This window comes from Dermochelys coriacea, chromosome 6 (assembly GCF_009764565.3).
Source record: "Dermochelys coriacea isolate rDerCor1 chromosome 6, rDerCor1.pri.v4, whole genome shotgun sequence".
In the NCBI taxonomy this organism is placed as follows: Eukaryota; Metazoa; Chordata; order Testudines; family Dermochelyidae; genus Dermochelys; species Dermochelys coriacea.
Genome location: NC_050073.1, coordinates 67691890 through 67713905, shown reverse-complemented (window position 1 = coordinate 67713905; position 22016 = coordinate 67691890). Strand labels below are relative to the sequence as shown.

Here is a 22016-nt window from a genome sequence, read left to right as displayed (position 1 = left end):
AAGGGTGCTGTGGCACTATAACAGAGTCGCCAGCTAGGGAAGAGAGAGAACTTGCAGTCTCTTCTTCACAGGGCCTGTCGGGCCAGATGAGGAGACAGGGGATATGGGGAGACAGACAGCATGGGGCTGCTTGGGGGTCAGACAGGGGCTCATAAGGGCTGGTGGGGGAGGACAGATTGGGGCACGGGCTGAATGGGAGTGGAGGCACAGGGCCACATGGGGAAGGGATGGCTGAGTTGGGGCACAGAGACACAAGGATGGAGGAGGGAATGCAGACACATGGGGATGAGGAGTGGGGGCTGTCTGAGGGGGTGCAGGTCTATATTGGGAGTGGGGAGAGGGCTGGCTGTGTGGGACATGGGGATGGAGTGTTAGGGCTACATGGAGGAGTGGAGATGGAATGGGGGGGCACAAATACATAGGGATGGGGTGCAGGGACACATGGAGACAGGGGAAGATGTGCCTGAATGGGAGAGGCTGGGGTCAGCCAGGGTCTGCATGGGGGAAGCTCCCTAATCCACCCTGCTGCCCCCCCCCAAAAAAACCTGTTCTATACTTTTCCCACCCATACCCGACAACCCTCCAAGTTCACACCCAGACTTCTTTCGAGCAATTATTTCCCTCTCCCTGAGCTTCTCCATTACCCCTGACTCCCCCAAGTCTTTGCACTGCTTCTGAGGGGTATGGTAAATATGGTTCTGTATTGTAGCTTGAATGAATTATTACTCGGAGATCTGTATAAATATGCCTAGTAAGGAATCTATTTGTCAAAAAAACATTTCCTGAATCTGTCTTCTGTATTGTTAGACATACTTGCTGTAAGGTATTTTGAAATAAATTACCAAACTAATTGAAACTGGTGTGATTATATTATTGTATTGACACATAAAATTTGCAGAATTTTAAAATGTGCACATAATTTTTTGGCACAGAATTCTCTCAGGAGTAACACAGTGATAGCTCCTGCTGGCAGCTCTGTTAAACTCTTCTGGGAGCTTTGCTTTACTACACCTGACCCAGAGAATGCATCAAGGCCTGGGAAGCAGGAAGATAACGGAGAATGAACCCATAAAATGTGTCCAAGATCTATGTAGTCATATCTTGCTTACCTTACTAACTCATCAGCCTGCCAATATGCCTCTTTGCAAAGATAAAGCTATTGTGAATAGACCGAGAGAGATTATTTTCTCTCTCTAACTTCCATCAGGATTTTTAGTACCGTTAACAACTTTTCAAATCTACCATTACAGTATGCACCGAAAGGTACTGTAAACAGTTGTATTTGTATGTGTTTACGCCATGGAACAGAATTGACTCATGGGAGCCCTTCTGTTCCATTAACTGCATATTACATCTTTTTTTAGATTAAATATTAGAACTGGAAAAAATACAGAGAAGTGTTACCTGCACACATTTCTCTGTTACTCACACAGTCTAAGGGCACCTACCTTTACCCAGTTCCTAGGGCTTAAGGCATAACCCTCTTAATTTAGGCACCCACCCATACCCCATTCCTAGAGCTCTAGCATAACCTTACATTCCAGGGCAGCCACCCTTACCTTGTTCCTAGGGCTCAGGCGTAACCCTGTTAATTTAGGCACCCACCCTTACCCTTCCATGGGCTCAGGGCGTAACCTTAAACTCTGTGGGTTTGTGGGGTCTTTTACCAGTGAAGGAGCTTTACATGGTAATATCCTACTTAACCTCTATTTGTTAACAATCACCAAAACAGAATACTCACACTAAGCACACAATGCTCACCCCTCCCAATAAGGCAGGTGAACTTTTCTTGTTGGCCAATCAGGATCAGGTCATCTGGGGACTCCAACTTCTGCAAGGTGTAGTTGGTAGGTTGTTGAGATCTGGCACCTCTGATCTTGGTTCTAAAGAACTTCCTTTTAGATCCCAGTTTATAGAGTGAAATTTGAGTCTTGCTTAGCTGTACCTTAACCAATCATTTTACTAAAATATTACTAATCAATTTTCTAACCAATCCTAACATATTGTAAAACAATCCTTTAATCAATCATACCCCACCACCTTAATTGATTTACACTTAGCAAAATTAATTATGTAATGGACAGAGACAATCAAAGAACCAGACTGAGATCATACAAACAATAAAGAAATGAGGATTTCACAACCATTGATATGTTATTTCTTGCCAGACAAAATGCTATTAAACAAAATTTTCTTTAACCATTGTAAGATCTGTTGTTTTTTTTTTGGTCTGGTGATGTTGGGTGCTATTAGGACAGGATTGCCTTCTTAACAACCTGATATTACATTGTTTTAATGTGATTTAGATGGAATGTGACTATGTGACTTTCTGCTTCTTAGCTGATGGCTGCTGCTCTCCTAACATGGCCACAGACAAAGGCCTTAAGCCTTACACTATGGCTACAGGAAAAGGCCTTATCCTTACAGAAGGGTAACAACAATGATAAGGGTATGGAATAGCTCTCATATGAGGAGAAATTAAAAAAACACTAGGATTGTTCAACTGGGAAAAGAGATGGGGGGGTGCAGAATAGGATAGAGGTGTATAAAATCATGAATGGTATGGAGAGAATGAATAAGGAATAACATTCAACATAAAATAAGAACCAGCAGGTATAAAACAGAAGGAAGTACTTCATCGCACAATGCAAAGTCAACCTGTGGAACCCATTGCCAGGGGATGTTGCCATAAAGGCCAAAAGTATAACTGAATTCAAAAGAGAATTAGATAAATTCATGGAGGATAGGTCCATCAGTGGCTATTAGCCATGGTGATCATGAATGTACCCCATGCTCTTGGTGTCCCTAACCTCTGACAGCTGTTGGATTGGATGATAGGGAATGGGTCACTTGATAAATTGCCCTGTTCTTTTTGCCCTCTGTGAATCATCTGGCATCTGTCACAGTCAGAGACAAGATATTGAGCTAGATGGAACCATTGGTCTCAGCCAGTATGGCCATTCTTATGTTCACTTTTGAAAAAGCAATCTAATGATAGATTGAAAGGACAGAAGGAGCCAATTTGCTTTCTTGGATACAATAATTTGTTTTAAAATCTGCTTCATTTCAGGATAGACTGGACTTGTTCCAATAAGCATTTGGACACCCACCCCCCCCCACCCCCCAAAAAAAGTCTCTCTCTCTCATTTTATTGAAGAGATTGGAATCAATTTACCTGGAACTGCCTGAGCCCATGGCCTTGCAAGCCTTACCCAAATGAATAACTCCACGGAGGTCAGTAGGGTTACTTGTATGGGGCTATGTCTACATTGAAAATACTACTGCAGTACTGTAACTGCACTATTGTAGCTCTTCACTGCAGCAACAGGAGGGGTTCTCCCATTGCTGGAGTTAATCCACCTCCCCAAGAAGTGGTGGCTAGGTTGATGAAAGAATTCTTCTGTCAACCTAGCGCTGACTGCACTGGCTGTGGATTTTTCATACTCCTAAGTGACATAGCTGGGTTGACTTAATTTTTAGTGTAGACCTGGCCTGGCAAAGACTGTATGAAGTGCAGGACTCCAAGAATAGACTCAGGAAGGGCTCGCTCTAGGAGTCTTCGGTGCCTGCAATTGCTTCCTAGGGACTTTGATCCCAGCACAGCTTAGTTTTCACAATTGTTTGTAGGGGGCCCTTTATGACCTTGAGCTGGGCAAGACAGTCAGGAAAGTGAATAAACATCACTTCATTTTTTTTACAATACAAAGAGACTAATTTGCAAGGGGAACATGACAGAAATGGACACCACAAGTAACAAGTTTATAATCAACTCCCAAATCCCAAATTTCAGTGTGCTGATACTCCTTCCCATAGCAGCTGTGTGGGCTTCCTTCCAGCCCACACAATTCTTGTCTTGGCAGGATGAGTATAGGAAGGCTGTTTGCCACGGTGGGATAAATTAAAGATGTAAAGACGTCCTGAATATCAATTCCTCATTTTTAGTTTGGTCTTACCATTAAAGACTTCTGTGTGTCTTTGCAAATCCTCCACCACAAATGTCACTGCATTTCAGGGGCGTATGAAGTGCTTTCTAAAAAGCTATGAAACCTTCACCACCAACAGATGAATCTGTTGTCTTAAGTAACCACTCTGAGTATTCCTAAGGATTCTGCTCTCCTTTAGTCATAAATATGACCACTTGGTCTAGCTGAAGACAGCTTCTAGAAAAAGAAATAAACAGGGAGGTGGCAAAGTTTGCAGATGATACAAAATTATTTAGGATAGTTAAGTCCAAAGTTGACGGTGAAGAGTTACAAAGGGATCTCACAAAACTAGGTGACTGTGCAACAAAATGGCAGGTGACATTCAATGCTGATAAATGCTAAGTAATTCACGTTGTAAAACATAATCCCAACTATATACAAAATTATGGGGTCTTAATTGGCTATTACCACTCGAGAATGAGATCTTGGAGTCATTGTGGATAGTTCTCTGAAAACATTCACTCAAGGTGCTGCAGCAATCAAAAAATCTAACAATGTTAGGTGCAAATAGGAAAAGGATAAATAACACAGAAAATATCATAATGACACTATATAAATCCAAAGTATACCCACATCTTGAATACTGTGTGCACTTCTGATTGCCCCTTCTCAAAAATAAAGACATATTAGAAATGGAAACGGTACAGAGAAGGGCACCAAAACTGATTGAGGGTATGGAACAGCTTCTGTGTGAGGAGAAATTAAAAAGACTGGGATTATTCATTTTGGAAAAGAGATGACTGAGGGGGAATATGATAGAGGTCTATAAAATCATGAATGGTGAGAAGAAGTGTTATTTACCCCTTCATATAACACAAGAACCAGGGGTCATCCAATGAAATTAATAAACAACAGGTTTAAAACAAACAAAAGGAAGTACTTCTTCACACAGCACACAGTCAACCTCTGGAACTCATTGCCAGGGGATGCTGTGAAGGCAAAAACTATATCTGGGCTCAAAAGAGAATTAGATAAGTTCATGGAGGATAGGTCCATCAACAGTTATTATTAATTGCCAGATACTTGGACTGGACAGCAGGGGATGGATCACTCGATGATTGCCCTGTTCTATTCATTCCCTTTGAAGCATCTGGCATTGGCCACTGTCAGAAGACAGGCTATTGGGCTAGATGGACCGCTGGTCTGACTCAGTACGGCCGTTCTTATGTGCAGTTGATTTTTGCTGTGCCCTAATGTGTTTGCTTTATATCAGGTTTCACTGTGCTTAGTTTACAAAGTACTTTGGAACCCTTCAGATGAAAAGTATTATTTACATGTAAACTATTAGCACAAATTTGATCTCTCCCAGTTTCATATTTTTTAAAAAATAGCTAAAGCAAATCCATCAGTTTCTCTGATTTCCAAGACATTTTGCCCTTTAAAGATAACCTGTAAGGAGTTTTTTTAATTGAATTTCCATGGTTTTATTTTTGTGTTTTGTTTTGCTGCTTTATGATGTCTAAAGAAGACTGGTTTCAGAGTAGCAGCCGTGTTAGTCTGTATTCGCAAAAAGAAAAGGAGTACTTGTGGCACCTTAGAGACTAACAAATTTATTTGAGCATGAGCTTTCATGAGCTACAGCTCACTTCATCGGATGCTGAATCAGTTTGTTTTCCTGCTTCTATTTTGCTGTGGAAATATCAAGATCTCTGTGATATTTATTGTGAACTCTCAAACATTCATTGAAGGGGTGCGGGAGGTTGAATCTTTTAGCAAAGACATCATCAATCATCATTATCATCACCACCAAAGCAAATCCCAAAGGGATGTAGCCTCCTTGCAGATCAAGCACCACTCCAATCAATCTTTAGCTAGGTCCTTAAGACAGTTTGGCTGGATATTCAGGCTTTGTCCATCATTGGTAATCTTATTGCATCACCCAAGCTTTTGGTAACCATATGTTCACTTTCCATGTGGCAAGATTCCTTAGTAAATATGCTTTATAAAATTGTTGATTTTCCATCGTAATACTATGTCTGTACCAAGAAAGCTGCTGAAATGGAACCAGTGCTGATGGAGGTGGTTGGTGGGTTTGGCTACAAATATTCTCATTTTTGATCTTGTCCTGCCACTTAATATGGAACAGTTTACAGAGATGATGAGAATCAAAAATGCCAATCAACTGCTCTTCAGCCTACCTTAGTGCACACATTTCACTGCCATACAACTATGACTCCATAGAGCTGCGGATTCCTAGAAAGCTTGGTGTCACGACATTGCCACAGAGGCTGCTGAAGGGCTGGAAACAAAGCAGCAGCAGCTGCTCTAGGGGTGTCCACCTCTCTCTGGCATCCTTCAGCGCTGGCTGTGATGCTTCCCAAGTATTGTACAGTTGCCACCTGCCAAGTGTCCCATCTGGACAGGTTAACAGTGAGCTGGTTGTAATCTAGAGTTGGAGGGTGCTTGATGGCAATGGCCAGGGACTTAGTTTTGTCTGGATTAATAACCAGGGCAATGTGCGCTGCTTCTCACCTGACCAGATCACGCAAAGATAACCTTTCTCCAAAATATTAGGTACGAATATTAAACAGTTGTAAATAGATAAAATTGGAGTTTTAAAGAGTCTGACTAAAAACTCCTTCCACTGTAAATTGCTCAGCTTTCATTCTCTTGATTTGTGCAATTTCACTGGCTTGTAGACTTCCACTCTAGACAGGAGCGGAACCTCTTCATACAAAAAACCAGGGGGAGGACTCTTTTTCTTTCTTTCCATTTTTCCCAGGGAACTTTGTTGGCCTTTAAAAATAAGATCTAGAACAGGGGATAAGTCTTTTCCCCACTTCCTTTGTTAATCACCTTTAAAGCATGTAGCTGGGAGGATAGGCATACCTGTTAGTGTGAAACATATAGACACAAAAAGAAAAGGAGGACTTGTGGCACCTTAGAGACCAACAAATTTATTTGAGCATAAGCTTTCGTGAGCTACAGCTCACTTCATCGGATGCATTCAGTGGAAAATACAGAGGGGAGATTGATATACACACACAGAGAACATGAAACAATGGGTTTATCATACACACTGTAAGGAGAGTGATCACCTAAGATGAGCCATCACCAGCAGGAAGGGGGGGGGAAGAAAACCTTTTGTGGTGATAATCAAGGTGGGCCATTTCCAGCAGTTGACAAGAACCTCTGAAGAAGGGGAGGGGGGAGAGAATAACATGGGGAAATAGTTTTACTTTGTGTAATGACCCATCCACTCCCAGTCTCTGTTCAGTAGTCCAGATGTCCGGCTCCCCCCGCTGCCCCATGAAGGAGACCTGAAATGCTCCCTAGAAGAAAACAGGGCAGATATTTCCCCCACACTAGAGAGCGGTTCGGGTTCTTCCAGAGCGCCCCCCTGAAACAGAGCGGATCAGGCCGCGTGTCCCGCCTCGAGCCGAGAGCAGCCTCCTTCGCCTAGACCACAGCCGCTTGGGCCGCCCCGGTGCGGCGGGAGGCAGCACATGTCCCCCCAACGGAGCTGCTGGGGCGGCAGAAAACTGCCTTTCAGCTGGGGAGGAATTAACTGTCACTGGCGAGCTCCCCAGTCACTTTATAGTCACCCAGCGCCCTGACAGGAGATTGTGATCGAGAGCAATGAAGCTGGCGGGAATGTTAGGCGCGCTGCTAAATAATCAACCGCCCTCCCAGCCGGCAATAAAGTAAATCCAGCCACTTCATTTATTAAGGAAAGAGAAGAAAAAGCATCGTCCGACGAGGATGGGATTCGAACCCACGCGTGCAGAGCACAATGGATTAGCAGTCCATCGCCTTAACCACTCGGCCACCTCGTCACAGAAACCTACAGCCTCCCGTAGGCTATAAGAAACGATTCCAGCCAGGCTTAGTTTCTTTTTGGGCTCCCTGTACAGTGTACACCTAAAGAAATTCCCATCATGAACGAACAATCCTCCCAGCTCCACTTTTGCCTCGGGGGGAGCCCTGAGTTAGTTTAGGACGAGCCATTGTAATGCAATACGTAGAGCTGACTACACCGAGGCCGCCATGTTGTACGGAAACTCGGTGGCCGCCATGTTGTACGGCGGAGGGTGCAGGGGCCACCATATTGTACTTGCGGAGTTCGATTTGCCAAGAGCCTAGGGCGCATGCGCAAGAATAGGCGGTTAGGTTTGAATAGTGAAGCGGCGGCCCCAGCCGAGCCGAATGGGCGCCGCTGGAGTAAGCGGCGGCGGCGAGGAGGCGCTGGGGTCTTGAGGGCTGGATTTGGAGCGGAGGGTGAGGAGTCCTTAATGGCGGCGGCTCATGAGGGGCCGGCAGCGGGCTCTGCGGGGGGCCGGCACGGAGAGAGGGGGGAGGGCCCGGCCCCGGCCCTGCAGGGAGGGCGGGTCCCATGAGAGCTGCCGCCGCTCTGTGTCGGGCGGGAGGGTCTCTGAGCGGGCGGGGGGCTCCCTGGATCCCCCTGGGCCCCTCTCCCGGCCTGGGGCTGAGGGCGGATCGCCGCCCGCTCCCCTGTGTGCCGTGAGGTGACGGTAACTGTCCCACTGACCCAGCTCAGTCTTGCCAGAGGCGCTCGCGGCGGCGTGAGGGGGGAGCCGAGAGCTCGGTCCCGCGCCTGCAGGTCTCTGCGTTTGCTCTGTGCCGCGGGCTGCGGGTGCTGAGCGTTCAGTTTTTAAAACGCTGCTTTTTCCATTGCGGTCACGGCCACCACCACTGGTCGAAACCTGTTCTCAGCCAAACAGCAGCGGTTCTGGGGAGACCTCAATGCAGCCTGTCCCTTTAATAAGTTTTGGGACTATTTGCATGCTGACGTTATTAAGCCCAGACCGTTGTGTTTTATAGCTATTTTGAGCCAATATTTTGTTCCTCCCCCTTCTTAGGCCACACCTACACGAGAAGCTTTTGTTGGTATACTAATGCTGGTTAAGGTATGTGATTTTTTTTGGTGACATTTCTCTACTGGCAAAAGCCCTAGTGCAGATCGTGCCAATAGAACAGCGCTTTTGCTGGTATGGTTTATTTCTCACGTATGCAGTGCTGTTGTTGTGTAGATCTCAGAACATTAGAAAGGCAAGGTGGGTAAGGTAATTTTTTCATTGGATCAACTTGTTTTGGTGAGGGAAATCTGTAAGGCCATGTCTACATGTATAACGTACAAATGTTGGAAGACAGGATACTTTTGCGGATACAGACTAACATGGCTGTTACTCCGAAACCTGGGCTAGATCGGTGGTTCTCAAGCTATTGTACTGGTGACCCCTTTCACATAGCAAGCCTCTGAGTATGACTCCCCCCTTTTAAATTAAAAACACTTGTGTATATATTTAACACCCTTATAAATGCTGGAGGCAAAGCGGGGTTTGGGGTGGAGGCTGACAGCTCGCGACCCCCCATGTAATAACCTGGTGACCCCCTAAGGGGTCCCAACCCCCAGTTTGAGAACCCCTGGGCTAGATGGACCTTTGGTTTGATGCAGTATAGCTGTTCTTATGTTGCTTCTGATGATTAACTAGGAGGGTTGTTTGAAGGCCAGAATAGGGGGTTCGGGAAAGATATCTTTCAGGATGTGGCCCTATTGAGTATGGGTTGTAATTGTTTAATGATACCACATATGGGTTCCAGTGTGGGGGGTGGTAGGTGACAACTAGGGGTATGGGATTAGAGGGAGTTATCTCAGAGTATTTGGGTGGTCTGTTCCATTACATGATCTAGTTCTTTGGGGGACGGTCCTTGTTTGGTGAAGATGGTTTTAAGAATGTTAAGGTTTATATTCCAGACCTTATCTTTGGAGCATATTCTGTGTTATCTGAGCACCTGGCTTTAGATAACAGATTTTTTGGTGTAATTGTGGGGAGGAAAGGGGTTACTTGGGTCTGTGAAAGTAGGTGTGGCAATCTGTAGGTTTCTTCCATACAGTTGTCTGTGGGTTCCAATGATGAAGCTGATTGTGGTGCCTAGGAAGTTGATGCTAGTGTGGGAGTGTTCTAAAGAGAATTTAATGGATGCGTTGTGATTGTTGAAGATTGTCTAGCGTGGGGATTCTCAAACTGGGGGTCAGGACCCCTCAGGGGGTCACGAGGTTATTACATGGGGGGTCACGAGCTGTCAGCCTAGACCCCAAACCCCGCTTTGCCTCCAGCATTTCTAATGGCATAAAGTATATTTTTAAAAGTGTTTTTTTTAATTTATAAGGGGGGGGTCGCACTCAGAGGCTTGCTATCTGAAGGGGGTCACCAGTACAAAAGTTTGAGAAGCACTGGTCTAGCACAAATTTGAATAAACTGGTAACTTAGATTAGAAAATGTGGATGTTGAGTGCTCCATGCTTTTCTGTGACTAGACAGGAGGAGATAAATATTATAATTCAATTACAAAAAGCTATTGCAAAATGCAGAGATAAGGTTGGTTGGTGATATGTCATCCCCTTGCAGAACATTGAGCTGAGCAAAACTCTAATGTCTGAAACCCAGGAAATGCTGGGCAGGGGGTGGGAAGGGGTTGTGGATGTCTGGTCCCCTGGCGGGGCTCTGGGAGGAGGAGAAAGCGGGCAGAGAAACACGAACTGGGTTGTCATAGGGGTTTCTTTAACTCTCTACTTCTGGGGGGATTTTTTTGTGTCTGGGATATTACAGACAGGCTGACAGGCATTTTGAAATAAATTACTAAAATAATTGAAACTGGTGTGATTATGTAGTGTTATTTTGACAAATAAAATTTGCTGAATTTTGCAAAATTTTCAAATATTGTGTACAGAATTTTTTAATTTTTTGGTGCAGAATTCCCCCAGGAGTAACTGACAGTGGAGGTATTAGTTAATTCTGCTTGGTCGAGGTCTGTGCACAAGATCTGTGTATTACTTTGAGGTGTGAGACAGCTGTGATTGTGAGATGAGGTAATCTGTTTTTCACCCTCCAGTGTAAAAAAAGAGAAGAGGTGCATGTATGCCTTCAGGATGCAGTATGCATTATTTCTATGCAGAATTGTATAGTAGCAGAATGTAGTAGAATGTCAGTAGTAAGGCATAGGGTCTTTATAATAAAGGATATTGTCAGCAGTGAGGTGGAATAGGAGAGAATTCTAATGTTTTAATGATGGTTACGTTAAAGTATAGGTTGAAATGGTATCCTGCGAGTAACAGTACTTCTGCATTTGACCTTGAAGATGTGATTCCTAGTTCATGTAGATGTACCTGTGCTACCTCTGCTTGAGCTAGCACACTGGCAGAGGTCTGAGGTGCAGGGGACTGGGGGGAATTGGCAATGCAGGAGGTTGGCGAGGACTGGCAGAGCTGGGATGCAGGAGAGTTGGGATTTAGGCTGGTTGGGGTGCATGGGCAGCTGGGGGAGCAGCGTAGTTGGAGTATACTGGCAGAGTTGTGGGGTGCAGAGTATAGGGGTGCACTGGAAGAGCTGGAGGTGCTATACCTTCCTCATCTGAGCCTACAAACTCTTGCCTTCCCTAGTATTCAACCCTATTTATCCCCCTCCCCGTAAGACCCCTCTCCTTGCTGAAGCTCCAAACCCCAACCTCTTATTCCCCCACTCCTTTGTCCCCTAATATCTTTCCCTTTCCCTCCCAAGAAATAGTCATTTGTCTTATTTCCGCCCTCCGCAAAATACTGTGATTACAGTCCCTCCAAAATGAAACTGCCACCCGTGATTCACAAATTGCAGCAACTTCCAGCCGCTCAGTCTCAAACTCCTTTTCTCTTAGGTGGGGACTTATGATTTACTTCTCCTTAGTTCCGTTAATTGAAGGGTGGGCTCATGGTCATTAAGAGGTCTGTCATTTATGCAGTCATTGGAAAAAATAATTCCAACTACACAAATATAATGATGGGGGTCTAAATTGGTTGTTTCCACTCAAGAAGGAGATCTTGGAGTCAGGGTGGATAGTTCTCTGAAAACTTAAGCTCAATGTGCATCAGTGGTCAAAATGTTGAATAGAATGGAACTATTAGGAACTATTAGGAAAGGGATAGAAAATAAGACAAAGTACAGTGCCACTATATAAATCCACGGTATGCCCACACCTTGAATACTGTCCCGAGTTCTGGTCACTTTATCTCAAAAAAAAATGTGGTGGAACTGGAAAATGTTCAGAGAAGGGCAACAAAGATGATCAGGGGTATAGAATGGCTTTCATATGAGGAGAGACTGAAAAAAAATTAGAGCTGTTCAGCTTAGAAACGTGATAATTGAGGGGAGATATGATAAAGGTCTATAAAATCATGAATGATGTAGAAAAAGTGAATAGAGAAATGTTATATACCCTTTCCCAAAATACAAAAAACAGGGGTCCCTTGATGAAATTAATAGGCAGTAGGTTTACTACAAGCAAGAGGAAATACTTTTTTTCACACAATGCACAAATAACCTATGGAACTCATTGATATGGGATGTTGTGATGTCCAAAAACATAACTGGGTGGAAAAAACCAACTAGATACTTTCATGGAGGATATAGGTGCATAAATAGCTGTTAGCCAAGATGGTCAGGGATGTAGCCCCATGCCTGGAGTGAAGAGAGAAGAAGTCGGGGTGGATCTCTCCAAAATTTCCCTGTTCTGTACATCCCCCTTGAAACTCTAGTATTAGCCACTGTTGGATGCTGGATACTGGGCTAGATGGACCATTGGTCTGACCTGGTATGGCAACTCTTATGTTTTTATTAGTACCTCTCAGTTTTAACAAGGCAGCAAAAGAAAACCATTTGGAGATGGGAGCTTTAATTTGGGAAATCCTGGGTCAAATGACCTCAAATTTGGATCACTAATGTTACCCTGTCCTCCCTTGAGGCACACCAAATTTCAAAGCAATCAGTTACAATTTGGATTCTAGAGCACTTACAAAGTCAAGTTTAAAGCATTTGTAATGTCAGGAATTGAACTCTAGCTGTTTTCCAGTATTGGCACATGCACAGTGTAAACGGACATTTTCTTAAATACCATTCTCAATTTGGGTCCCTTAAAGATTTAGTGAGTGCAATACAATACCTTGGATAAAACTTGACAGATTGAGACCATTTTGATGGACATTGCATCAATAGTTTGACCTGTAGCTCTGGGCAAAAAAACCCCAAAACCTAGAAACTTTTCATCTCTTCTGTGACTCCTGGCTTAAATTATTCCAATTTTGGAGCTTTAACCCTACCCTGCACCTTCCTGAGGCACACCAAACTTCAAAGAAATTCAACTAAGCATGTTGATTTTAGAGGACTTAGCTCCACCTTTAAATAGATGTCATGATACAACCTTAACAATAGTGATTGTTATCCTGCACCACTTTAATGACCCGGGTGTGGCAGTGGTTGAGTATCATGGCTTAATGTGATTTCCCTATTGCTTTGACTCTTAGCTGTTTTTTTGGATTTAAATGTTGTGTGTTCGTTACAGGAAAAGCTTGCCCTTCAGAAATGGACAGGATTTATTCAGAATCAAATGAGGAAAAGTAAGTTGAAGCTTCCAACTGAGAATTTTAAGGTGCCAAACATTGTTTTGTTTTAGTGGATAAAGATTGATTATTTCCTGTCCTTGACCCTACACACAGCAGCTGTCCCTAGAGACGCTAACATCTCCATTAAACCCAAAGGACAGCGGGAGCTTCGTTGTTACAATAAGGGAAAGTTCTACAAATATTTCATAGCAGTAGGTTGTTTGAGGTCTCATTGGGGGGGGCGGCAGCACTATATTTTCCAGAATTTCTTTTCTGCTTTCTAGCATTGGGATCCGCTGTGCCAAGAGGGCTTGGACTGAATTATTTTCTAAACATAAAAATAATGAAATCCTGCCCATTTTAGAAACTTGTTGCTAAAGATAGTGTAATTGAAGAACAACATCCTTTGTGTGGGTTTACACACTAACAGTTCCTCTTTTCTTTTCTCTCAGTGATCATACAGAATGCATCAGAAGACAAAGGCTTTCCTCGGTGAGTGTGACTTTGAATAAGATCATTTATCAGTAGTGGAAGCTGGTATAGATAAGCCTGCTTTTCTCCCTAGCATATGGAAAATCCTCAGAGTCAAAAAAGAATAAGTCAAGTGGGTTTGCCTATCCATCTCTTTCTGATGGTCGATCTAGTTGCTTTTATAGTGAACTTACTCAGTAAGCGTCTAAATTAAAATGTCGCTCCTGCCGATGTAAGTCGCCCAGTACAGTAATTTACTAACTCCACTTCTGCGAACGCATAGTGCTTAAGTTGATGTAGTGAAGTCAATGCAGTGTCCTTGTAGACACTGTGTTGCTTACATCACCCTCTGCCACCAGGGGCTGACAGCCAGAGCCCACTGCTGCCCTCCCAGTGAGGAATTGCGGGTGGTGGGGAGGAGAGCTGGAACCTCACCTCCACTGCCCAATGATGATTTGAGGGTAGGTGGGGAGGAGAGCCTTAACTGGGGTTGCCTCCCAAGGAGGAGTAAGAGGGGAAGGAGAGCTGCCGCCAGCTCCTGGTGAGGGATCTGGGGATGTGTGTGTATGAAAGGACAGCCAGAGCTTCGTCTGCCTCACGGTGAGGGATTTGGGGAGGATGGGGGGGAGAGTCTGAGCTCAGGTGGCGGGGCTCAGGCTGTCAGTGCCCCACATTGTCAGTTAAATCCATGCAAGTGCTCCTGATGAGGATGCGCGCCACCGACAGAAGGAGCATAGTGTGGACATTAAAAATCAAATTACATCTCTACCCCGATATAATGAGACCCAATATAATGCGGGTTCGCATACAATGTGGTAAAGCTCTGACATGCTGCTCTGAGCAGCGTGTTAAGGGTGCTGGGCTGGACCGGGGCAGAGGGGTTGGATAAGGGGCAAAAGATCTCGGGGGCTCCCCCCCACAGGTTCTGGGAGGCAGGAGCTGTGGGGGGCACTTTTGGGGACCCCGTAGTTCCAGAGTGGCCCAGGGAATTAGCAGGGGGCTGGGAGCAGCCTGCTCTGCTTCCCTTGCCCCAGCCCCAGCCCTGTCTCTCGGGGGAGGGCGTTTGGGGGAAGGGATCCCCCCACACACACTCACCGGCAGCGGCGGGAGCGGAGCAGCCCGGCCCCAGCCTGCTCCGCTCTGCCAGCTCCCAGCTGCGGCGCTCTGCTTCCTGTCGCACGGGTGTGTGGATAGGGGTTGGAGCAGTCAGGGGACGGAGCAGGGGGGTTGGGTGGGGTCCTGGGGATGATTAGGGATGGGGATCTCTGGAGGGGGCGGTCAGGGAACAAGGAACGGGGGGGGGGGCCAAAGCAAGTTCAACATAATGTGGTCTCACCTATAATGCAGTGAGTTTTTTTTTGTCTCCCGAGGACCGCGTTATATCGGGGTAGAGGTGTAATTATTCTGGTGGCTGTTTGTTGAGTTAATTTATGTCGACTTAATTTTGTAGTGTAGATATGTCCTCACCATTCTCCACAGCATATTGAAATAGCTGCTCGATGGATATACTGGTAGATCGGACAACTATTTAGTTGCGTCATGAAAGAGGATGGAAGCATTGCTGTTAACAAAATGACGTAACACAGTTTGACATGGTTTCCGTGGAAAAGTTTATAATTTAAAAAAAAACATGTGGGCTTGTTTAGTATCTTTCTGACAAAAGTGAAAGAACTCATTACTGGAAAGAGACAGCCTTATGTACCTTATTGTCTAATCGAAGAATTAGAAGGGCTTAAAACAGTGAAATGAGACATATGCTCAGAAACTCAGAGTGAGCTCTTTGCCTAAGATGTGTATCTTGCATGATTGCTTTAAAAATTCCTAAGAGGTTTTAAGAGTTGCGGCACTCTTATCTTCCTTTGGACATTAACATCTCTTTAAAAAAAAAAAAAAAATCTTCTCTTCTGCACCAATGTGCAATACCAAATTAACCTTACTGTCTCATCCATTTTCTAATGTCCCAATTCTGCGCACTACTTTTCTCAGATAGAGTTTTGTACTGTCTTGCTTTTTGGAAATCTTCATATAAAACTGTCATTTGTGGTAGGTGAAGTTCTAGAAATCAGGAAGCAGCAGCAAAGTGTGTGCTTGATTAGCATTCTGATCATCGTAGAGGAGAGAGAGAGTCTGTATTGGAACATGTTTCAGAGTAGCAGCCGTGTTAGTCTGTATTCGCAAAAAGAAAAGGAGTACTTGTGGCACCTTAGAGACTAACAAATTTATTAGAGCATAAGCTTTCGTGAGCTACAGCTCACTTCATCGGATGCATTTGGTGGAAAAAACAGAGGAGAGATTTATATACACACACACAGAGAACATGAAACAATGGGTTTATCATACACACTGTAAGGAGAGTGATCACTTAAGATAAGCCATCACCCACAGCAGGGGGGGGAAAGGAGGAAAACCTTCCATGGTGACAAGCAGGTAGGCTAATTCCAGCAGTTAACAAGAATATCAGAGGAACAGTGAGGGGTGGGGTGGGGGGGAGAAATACCATGGGGAAATAGTTTTACTTTGTGTAATGACTCATCCATTCCCAGTCTCTATTCAAGCCTAAGTTAATTGTATCCAGTTTGCAAATTAATTCCAATTCAGCAGTCTCTCGTTGGAGTCTGTTTTTGAAGCTTTTTTGTTGAAGTATAGCCACTCTTAGGTCTGTGATCGAGTGACCAGAGAGATTGAAGTGTTCTCCAACTGGTTTTTGAATATTATAATTCTTGATGTCTGATTTGTGTCCATTCATTCTTTTACGTAGAGACTGTCCAGTTTGGCCAATGTACATGGCAGAGGGGCATTGCTGGCACATGATGGCATATATCACATTGGTAGATGCGCAGGTGAACGAGCCTCTGATAGTGTGGCTGATGTGATTAGGCCCTATGATGGTATCCCCTGAATAGATATGTGGACAGAGTTGGCAACGGGCTTTGTTGCAAGGATAGGTTCCTGGGTTAGTGGTTCTGTTGTGTGGTGTGTGGTTGCTGGTGAGTATTTGCTTCAGATTGGGGGGTGGAACATGTTACTCATTTGCTAGCTTTCCTGAGTGCCTGATCTTTTGTAGGAGGCCAATTGTTGAAGCTGCAGAAATCATCTTCTCAACTATTATAAATATTTCTTTTTAGATTTTAAAAGCTCCGCGGAGTCCTCTCAAGGACCTTGGGAGTGGGAATGAATTCACTCAGGTAGGGATTAACCCTTTACTTGTCAATATGTTTAACAACTGCAATCTGTTCTGAACAAATGTCATCGATTGAATCACCTCACTGGCATGGCTGCACATGTAGAAACTCTTGTTACAACTGCTCAAGAATATGAATGCTTCAGTTGGTAAAATTCTGTGGACTTCCTGTAACATTTATCCAATATTTTGTAGGCTAACTAAAGTGTTTATTCCAGTCAGTTTTTTATTTTTTATGTTTTACTTAATAAAAGCAAACTTACTTAAAGTAAAAGGAGAGGGAAGAGAGCAATGATTAACAAATTAGTAGATATTACTTGCTTTTGTTACAGTCCATAAGACTGAGTTTTAAGGCTGATTAATGTTTATAGACTATTGTAGCAGTTAAAATGATTTTACATATGAAAAGCTAAAATTAACTTGTTAAAAACTAGGCAGCAAACTCTCTATTTAAGGTAAAGGTTAACAAACATTAATATTTTCATTTTATACAGAGTAACTTTTAGTACATGATTTAGTTCAAGTAAATGTCTGCCACCCCATAGTATATGTGGATGTAGTCCCAGCTGCTCTGCCAGTTTGTAATACACTCCTTTAAATCTGTGCTCGAAGATATACATGGACTTTGCTGTTCATTACACTATGATAAATATGGATGTGGAAAATTTAACTTACTCACCAGAAAGAGTTTGCTGTGTACATGTGGTTTTCATTGATCAAAGAATCTAAATTTTCAATTGTTTGCTTGTCCCATTTTTCACTGAGGAGTACAAGAAAGATATACGGGATGCTGATAGTTGACCTTTGAGCTTTTGAATGTGGTTAGTTAATTTCTGTGTCTTTCTTTTATGGTCTATTTACTTAATCACTATCTTGGCCGTTTTTCTTCAACTCCTCTATTCAAAATACTCCTGTCTGCCCCCACAGTCTGTCCTGTATCATGAGAGTAGGGTTTTCAACTTGTGGTCCGAGGACTCTGGGGGTCTTCAGACTACGTCTAAGAGGTCTGCAAAAGGTTGTTGTTACCATAGAACAGTGGTTTTCAACCTGTGGTCCATGAGCCTATGGGAGTCCACAGACTGTCTAAGATTTCCAAAGGGGGTACTTGCCTCCATTTGAAATTTTGTAGAGGTCTGCAAATGAAAAAGGGCAAGGCACAGAGGCACTATTGATTAGGCTGTTTATCTTCATATTTACTCAGTGGCAAGAGCAATCACAATGAGTCTTAATGAATGTCACTCAGCATATGTTACTGTAAGTGAACAAAAGGTGGATGTTTTCCAACAGTATATGCAAATAAGGCCTGAGATACTTACATACACTACATATGCCAAATCTGGTTCAAGTGTGAAGAACAGCTCACAATCCACCAGGTAAGGGATCTTCCCAACAGCAGATGTCTCCTTAAACTATCAAGGTTTTTGTTAAGAGATGTTGATCAATGTAACTCCATCATTTCTTAGCAGTTTGACTTCACCCACAATTGATCACGTTACTGGCATTGTTTATGATTTTTGAAATGCATTTAGAAGAATTCCATGGAATTAGTCTTGTTTCAGGTATTTAATTTGGACCCTGTCATGTAAGTCTTCTGTATATTTCCTTAAATAAGTGATGCTCAACCTTGCTGAGATTCAGAGCCGCTGGATCTGTGAATGGAGTCAGAGAGCCATAGATGGGATATTAGATGGGTGGGATCTGAGTTACCCAGGAAAGAATTTTCTGTAGTATCTGGCTGGTGAATCTTGCCCACATGCTCAGGGTTTAGCTGATTGCCATATTTGGGGTCGGGAAGGAATTTTCCTCCAGGGCTGATTGGAAGAGGCCCTGGAGGTTTTCCGCCTTCCTCTGTAGCATGGGGCATGGATCGCTTGAGAGAGGATTATCTGCTCCTTGAAGTCTTTAAACCATGATTTGAGGACTTCAATAGCACAGACATAGGTGAGGTTTTTCATAGGAGTGGGTGGGTGAGATTCTGTGGCCTGTGTTGTGCAGGAAGTCAGACTAGATGATCAGAATGCTCCCTTCTGACCTTAGTATCTATGAATCTGAGTCCTAACATTCCATTGCACTGTTTACCTTGTGAGTGTCATCATAGTGATGCAATACAAACAGTGCTATTGCAAGACACTGTGCTGTGGTTATTTTGTGATTCTTTGACACATCTCTCCTCACAGTAGTGAGGATGAATCTTTTTCTTCCCATCCTTCTTGGCAGAACTGAGAGCAATTCTGTAAATTTCTTGCTCGGCACCATATGCATTTTCTAGTGTGTCAGGCAGTATGAGAGACACTGCTTGTCAGTAGTGCTCTACTTACTGTGCCTGAGAGATGACTGATTTTTGAGAGGAAGACTCCACAATAGCTGCTTGCTCTAGGGGATCTGTAGGTTAGGGAAAGGGAAGTCTGAGAAAAGCTGCAGATGGAATTACTGTTCTTCTAGATAAACTATGCTTGGCTATATTGAAATCTGAAACTGTGTATCAGACATGTCACATTAGCATGGAGAACAGTTAGTGCAGAAGATGTATTTTAAGGGCTGCATCCTTATGTCTAATTGGTTCTCTACTACATAACTTTGTGGATTATATATGAACTCCAGTTTTTGTGCTCTGATGAGCTGTTAAAGATGATAGTAAATGCATTCCATTTATTGTGCGCCCATCATCTCCAAGGAATGGTTTGCTGGTTTATATGGAATAAGATTAACAGTCACCTGTAAATCATATTGTTGTGTCCTCTCTCTATCTTTAGGATTATGACACTGAGAAGCGTCGGAAGAACTCTCGCCGTGTCAGCTTTGCAGATACCATAAAGTAAGTTTAATCTGAAGCTTGCTGATCTACAGATTGTTTATGTATAAATGTACATTCCAGGCAGTGAGCTGGTGGCCAGTGAAACTGATAGGTCTGCATAAATGCATGAGAATTCAAGTGAAGGAACTGAATATTATTGGTGACAGGAGAAAATAGAAAGTCAGAGACCTCAGGAATTTGAAGAGCTCCTTAACCTATTCTTTTGCCTGTCTCGAAAAGAAGGCAAAAGGGAAGATTTTATAACTAGAATGTTTTGGTTGTGTCATTAATTCACTTTGTGGCTTTCATTTTAAGTCTAATAAAGATAATTTCCCATGGGAAGTTGGAGGTAAGTTCTTGTCTTTCTGAGCACTTGTGTTCAGGTATTTTGTAGAACATACAATACAGAGAAGGACTGAAATCAAAACTGATTTTTTTTACTTGGTTTTAAACAGAACATCCTTTGCTCCAGTAGAGATAATTTTGTGTAGCCTGTAAAATGTCTGTTCTGTTCTTTGTTTCAGGGTTTTCCAGACAGATCTTCAAACTAATGTGGCAGAGCCAGAAAATACAGGTAAAAATTTTTCTTTTTCAATTACAAGGTCTACAGATCTGTTGGCCAGTGGTTTTTCAGCATGCATGCAGCTACATAAGCAGAATTAGACCTGTCAGTCACTGATAGGGTAGGGGGGCCAACTGTCAGTGACTGACAGGTCTGATTCAGCCTACGTAGCTGCATGCAGGCTGAGAGCCCATTAGTTAACAGATCTGTAGATCATGTAACTAAGAGGAAACTTTTGATGGATCAAAATAAACGTTCCTATTCTATATACACCTCTACCCCGATATAACGTGACCCAATATAACACGAATTCAGATATAACACTGTAAAGCAATGCTCTGGGGGGTGGGGCTGTGCGCTCCGGCGGATCAGCGCGTGAGTGTGTCTGGCTCTGACATGCTGCTCTGAGCAGCATGTTAAGGGTGCTGGGCCGGGGCCGAGGGGTAGGATAAGGGGCAGAGGGTTTTGGGGGGCGGTCAGGGGACAAGGAGCAGGGGGTTGGATGGTTCAGAGGTTCCGAGGGCGGGGCGGTCGGGTGACGGGGAACGGGGGTGTTGGATAGGGTGTGGGAGTCCCGGGGGGCCTGTCAGGGGGCGGGTGTGGATAGGGGTCGGGGCAGTCAAGGAGCGGGGGGGGTTGGATGGGTCAGGGGGCAGGAAGTGACTATTAATAATTTAAATGCTTGAGGCCAAAGCAAGTTCAATATAACGCGGTAAGATTTTTTGGCTCCCGAGGACCGCGTTATATCAGAGTAGAGGTGTATTTAGCATTCAATTTCTACAGACCCAGCAGAATATCCTTCTATCTATTCCCAGCTCCCAAAAGTTTGTGTAGCAAGTACCTGAAAAGAGTTAACAGAATGTCAAGCTGTTCTGTTCCTCTGGTTTTCTGACTGTGAGAGGGCACATCAAAAGTCAGAAAGAGTAGAACCTTTTTCCTGCAGTTAATTCCTATCTCTGAATGTCTTGATGTCACTTCTCCTTTTGTTGATTTAATATTTATATTCTCATTTTATTTTTAGAGAGAGCAGAAAATATAAGGAATCAACTCCTATTTAACCAGTAAGTTTGGAAAACTGCTTTTTTGCACACCTTAAGAGTTATGCTCTGGGGTGGGTGGGAAATTCCTTACATGACACAACTATCAAAATTAATGTTTCTCTCAAACAAAATTAAGCATGGCATACTCTTAATTTAAAAATTAGTTTAGGGGGTTTAGCTTGGTTATGGAAACAATAATCTTGAAGAAAGCACATGTTCAGTTCAGCCACTCAGAATAATAAGGCTGTATGGATCATGGTATTTACCACTAGTCACAGCTCCCAAAGAATCTAGAACAGGTTCTTCTTCAAGCTTTCTGCTGCTAGTGATGCTTAGTTCTATGAAGGGAGTGGAAGTCTTTGGAAAATAACAAAGCCTAGATTTTTCCCAAAGATTTTTAAAGGATGAACAGAAATAAGACCTGCATGTTTCAAAGACTTCCACTCCCTATGCAGCATTGAGGCACCACAGTGGTGGTATTTGCACTTCAAAAACCAATTAATGGGACAGGAAAGATAGTTTGTATCATTCTATACTAGATAAAAATATTTTGAACATGTTAGCTCTTTGAAGTGAACCCTACTAATTCATGCTAAAAATATACCTCTTTTCA

General features: G+C 43.5%; 1 protein-coding gene and 1 non-coding gene across 4 annotated transcripts in view; one reads left to right on the top strand and one right to left on the bottom strand.

Moving 5' to 3' along the window:
• Positions 1-7677: 7677 nt before the first annotated feature.
• TRNAS-GCU lies at positions 7678-7759 on the bottom strand. Its single transcript has one exon. It is a non-coding gene; the product is annotated as a tRNA-Ser (tRNA).
• Positions 7760-8027: 268 nt separating this feature from the next.
• The window catches only part of KNL1 (kinetochore scaffold 1), a 51425-nt gene continuing 37436 nt past the window's right edge, over positions 8028-22016 (top strand). The window contains exons 1-8 of one of the 3 annotated variants that reach the window (XM_043516590.1): positions 8028-8201; positions 8804-8851; positions 13316-13370; positions 13808-13847; positions 16952-17011; positions 19761-19822; positions 20326-20375; positions 21385-21424. In XM_043516590.1, coding sequence (XP_043372525.1) covers positions 13336-13370; positions 13808-13847; positions 16952-17011; positions 19761-19822; positions 20326-20375; positions 21385-21424 — 287 coding nt within the window. In that variant the 5' untranslated portion in view covers positions 8028-8201; positions 8804-8851; positions 13316-13335. Of the gene's footprint in view, positions 8202-8803; positions 8852-9545; positions 9554-13315; positions 13371-13807; positions 13848-16951; positions 17012-19760; positions 19823-20325; positions 20376-21384; positions 21425-22016 lie in introns of all 3 variants that reach the window. The other 2 variants (XM_043516589.1, XM_038406688.2) reach the window with 2 other exon arrangements.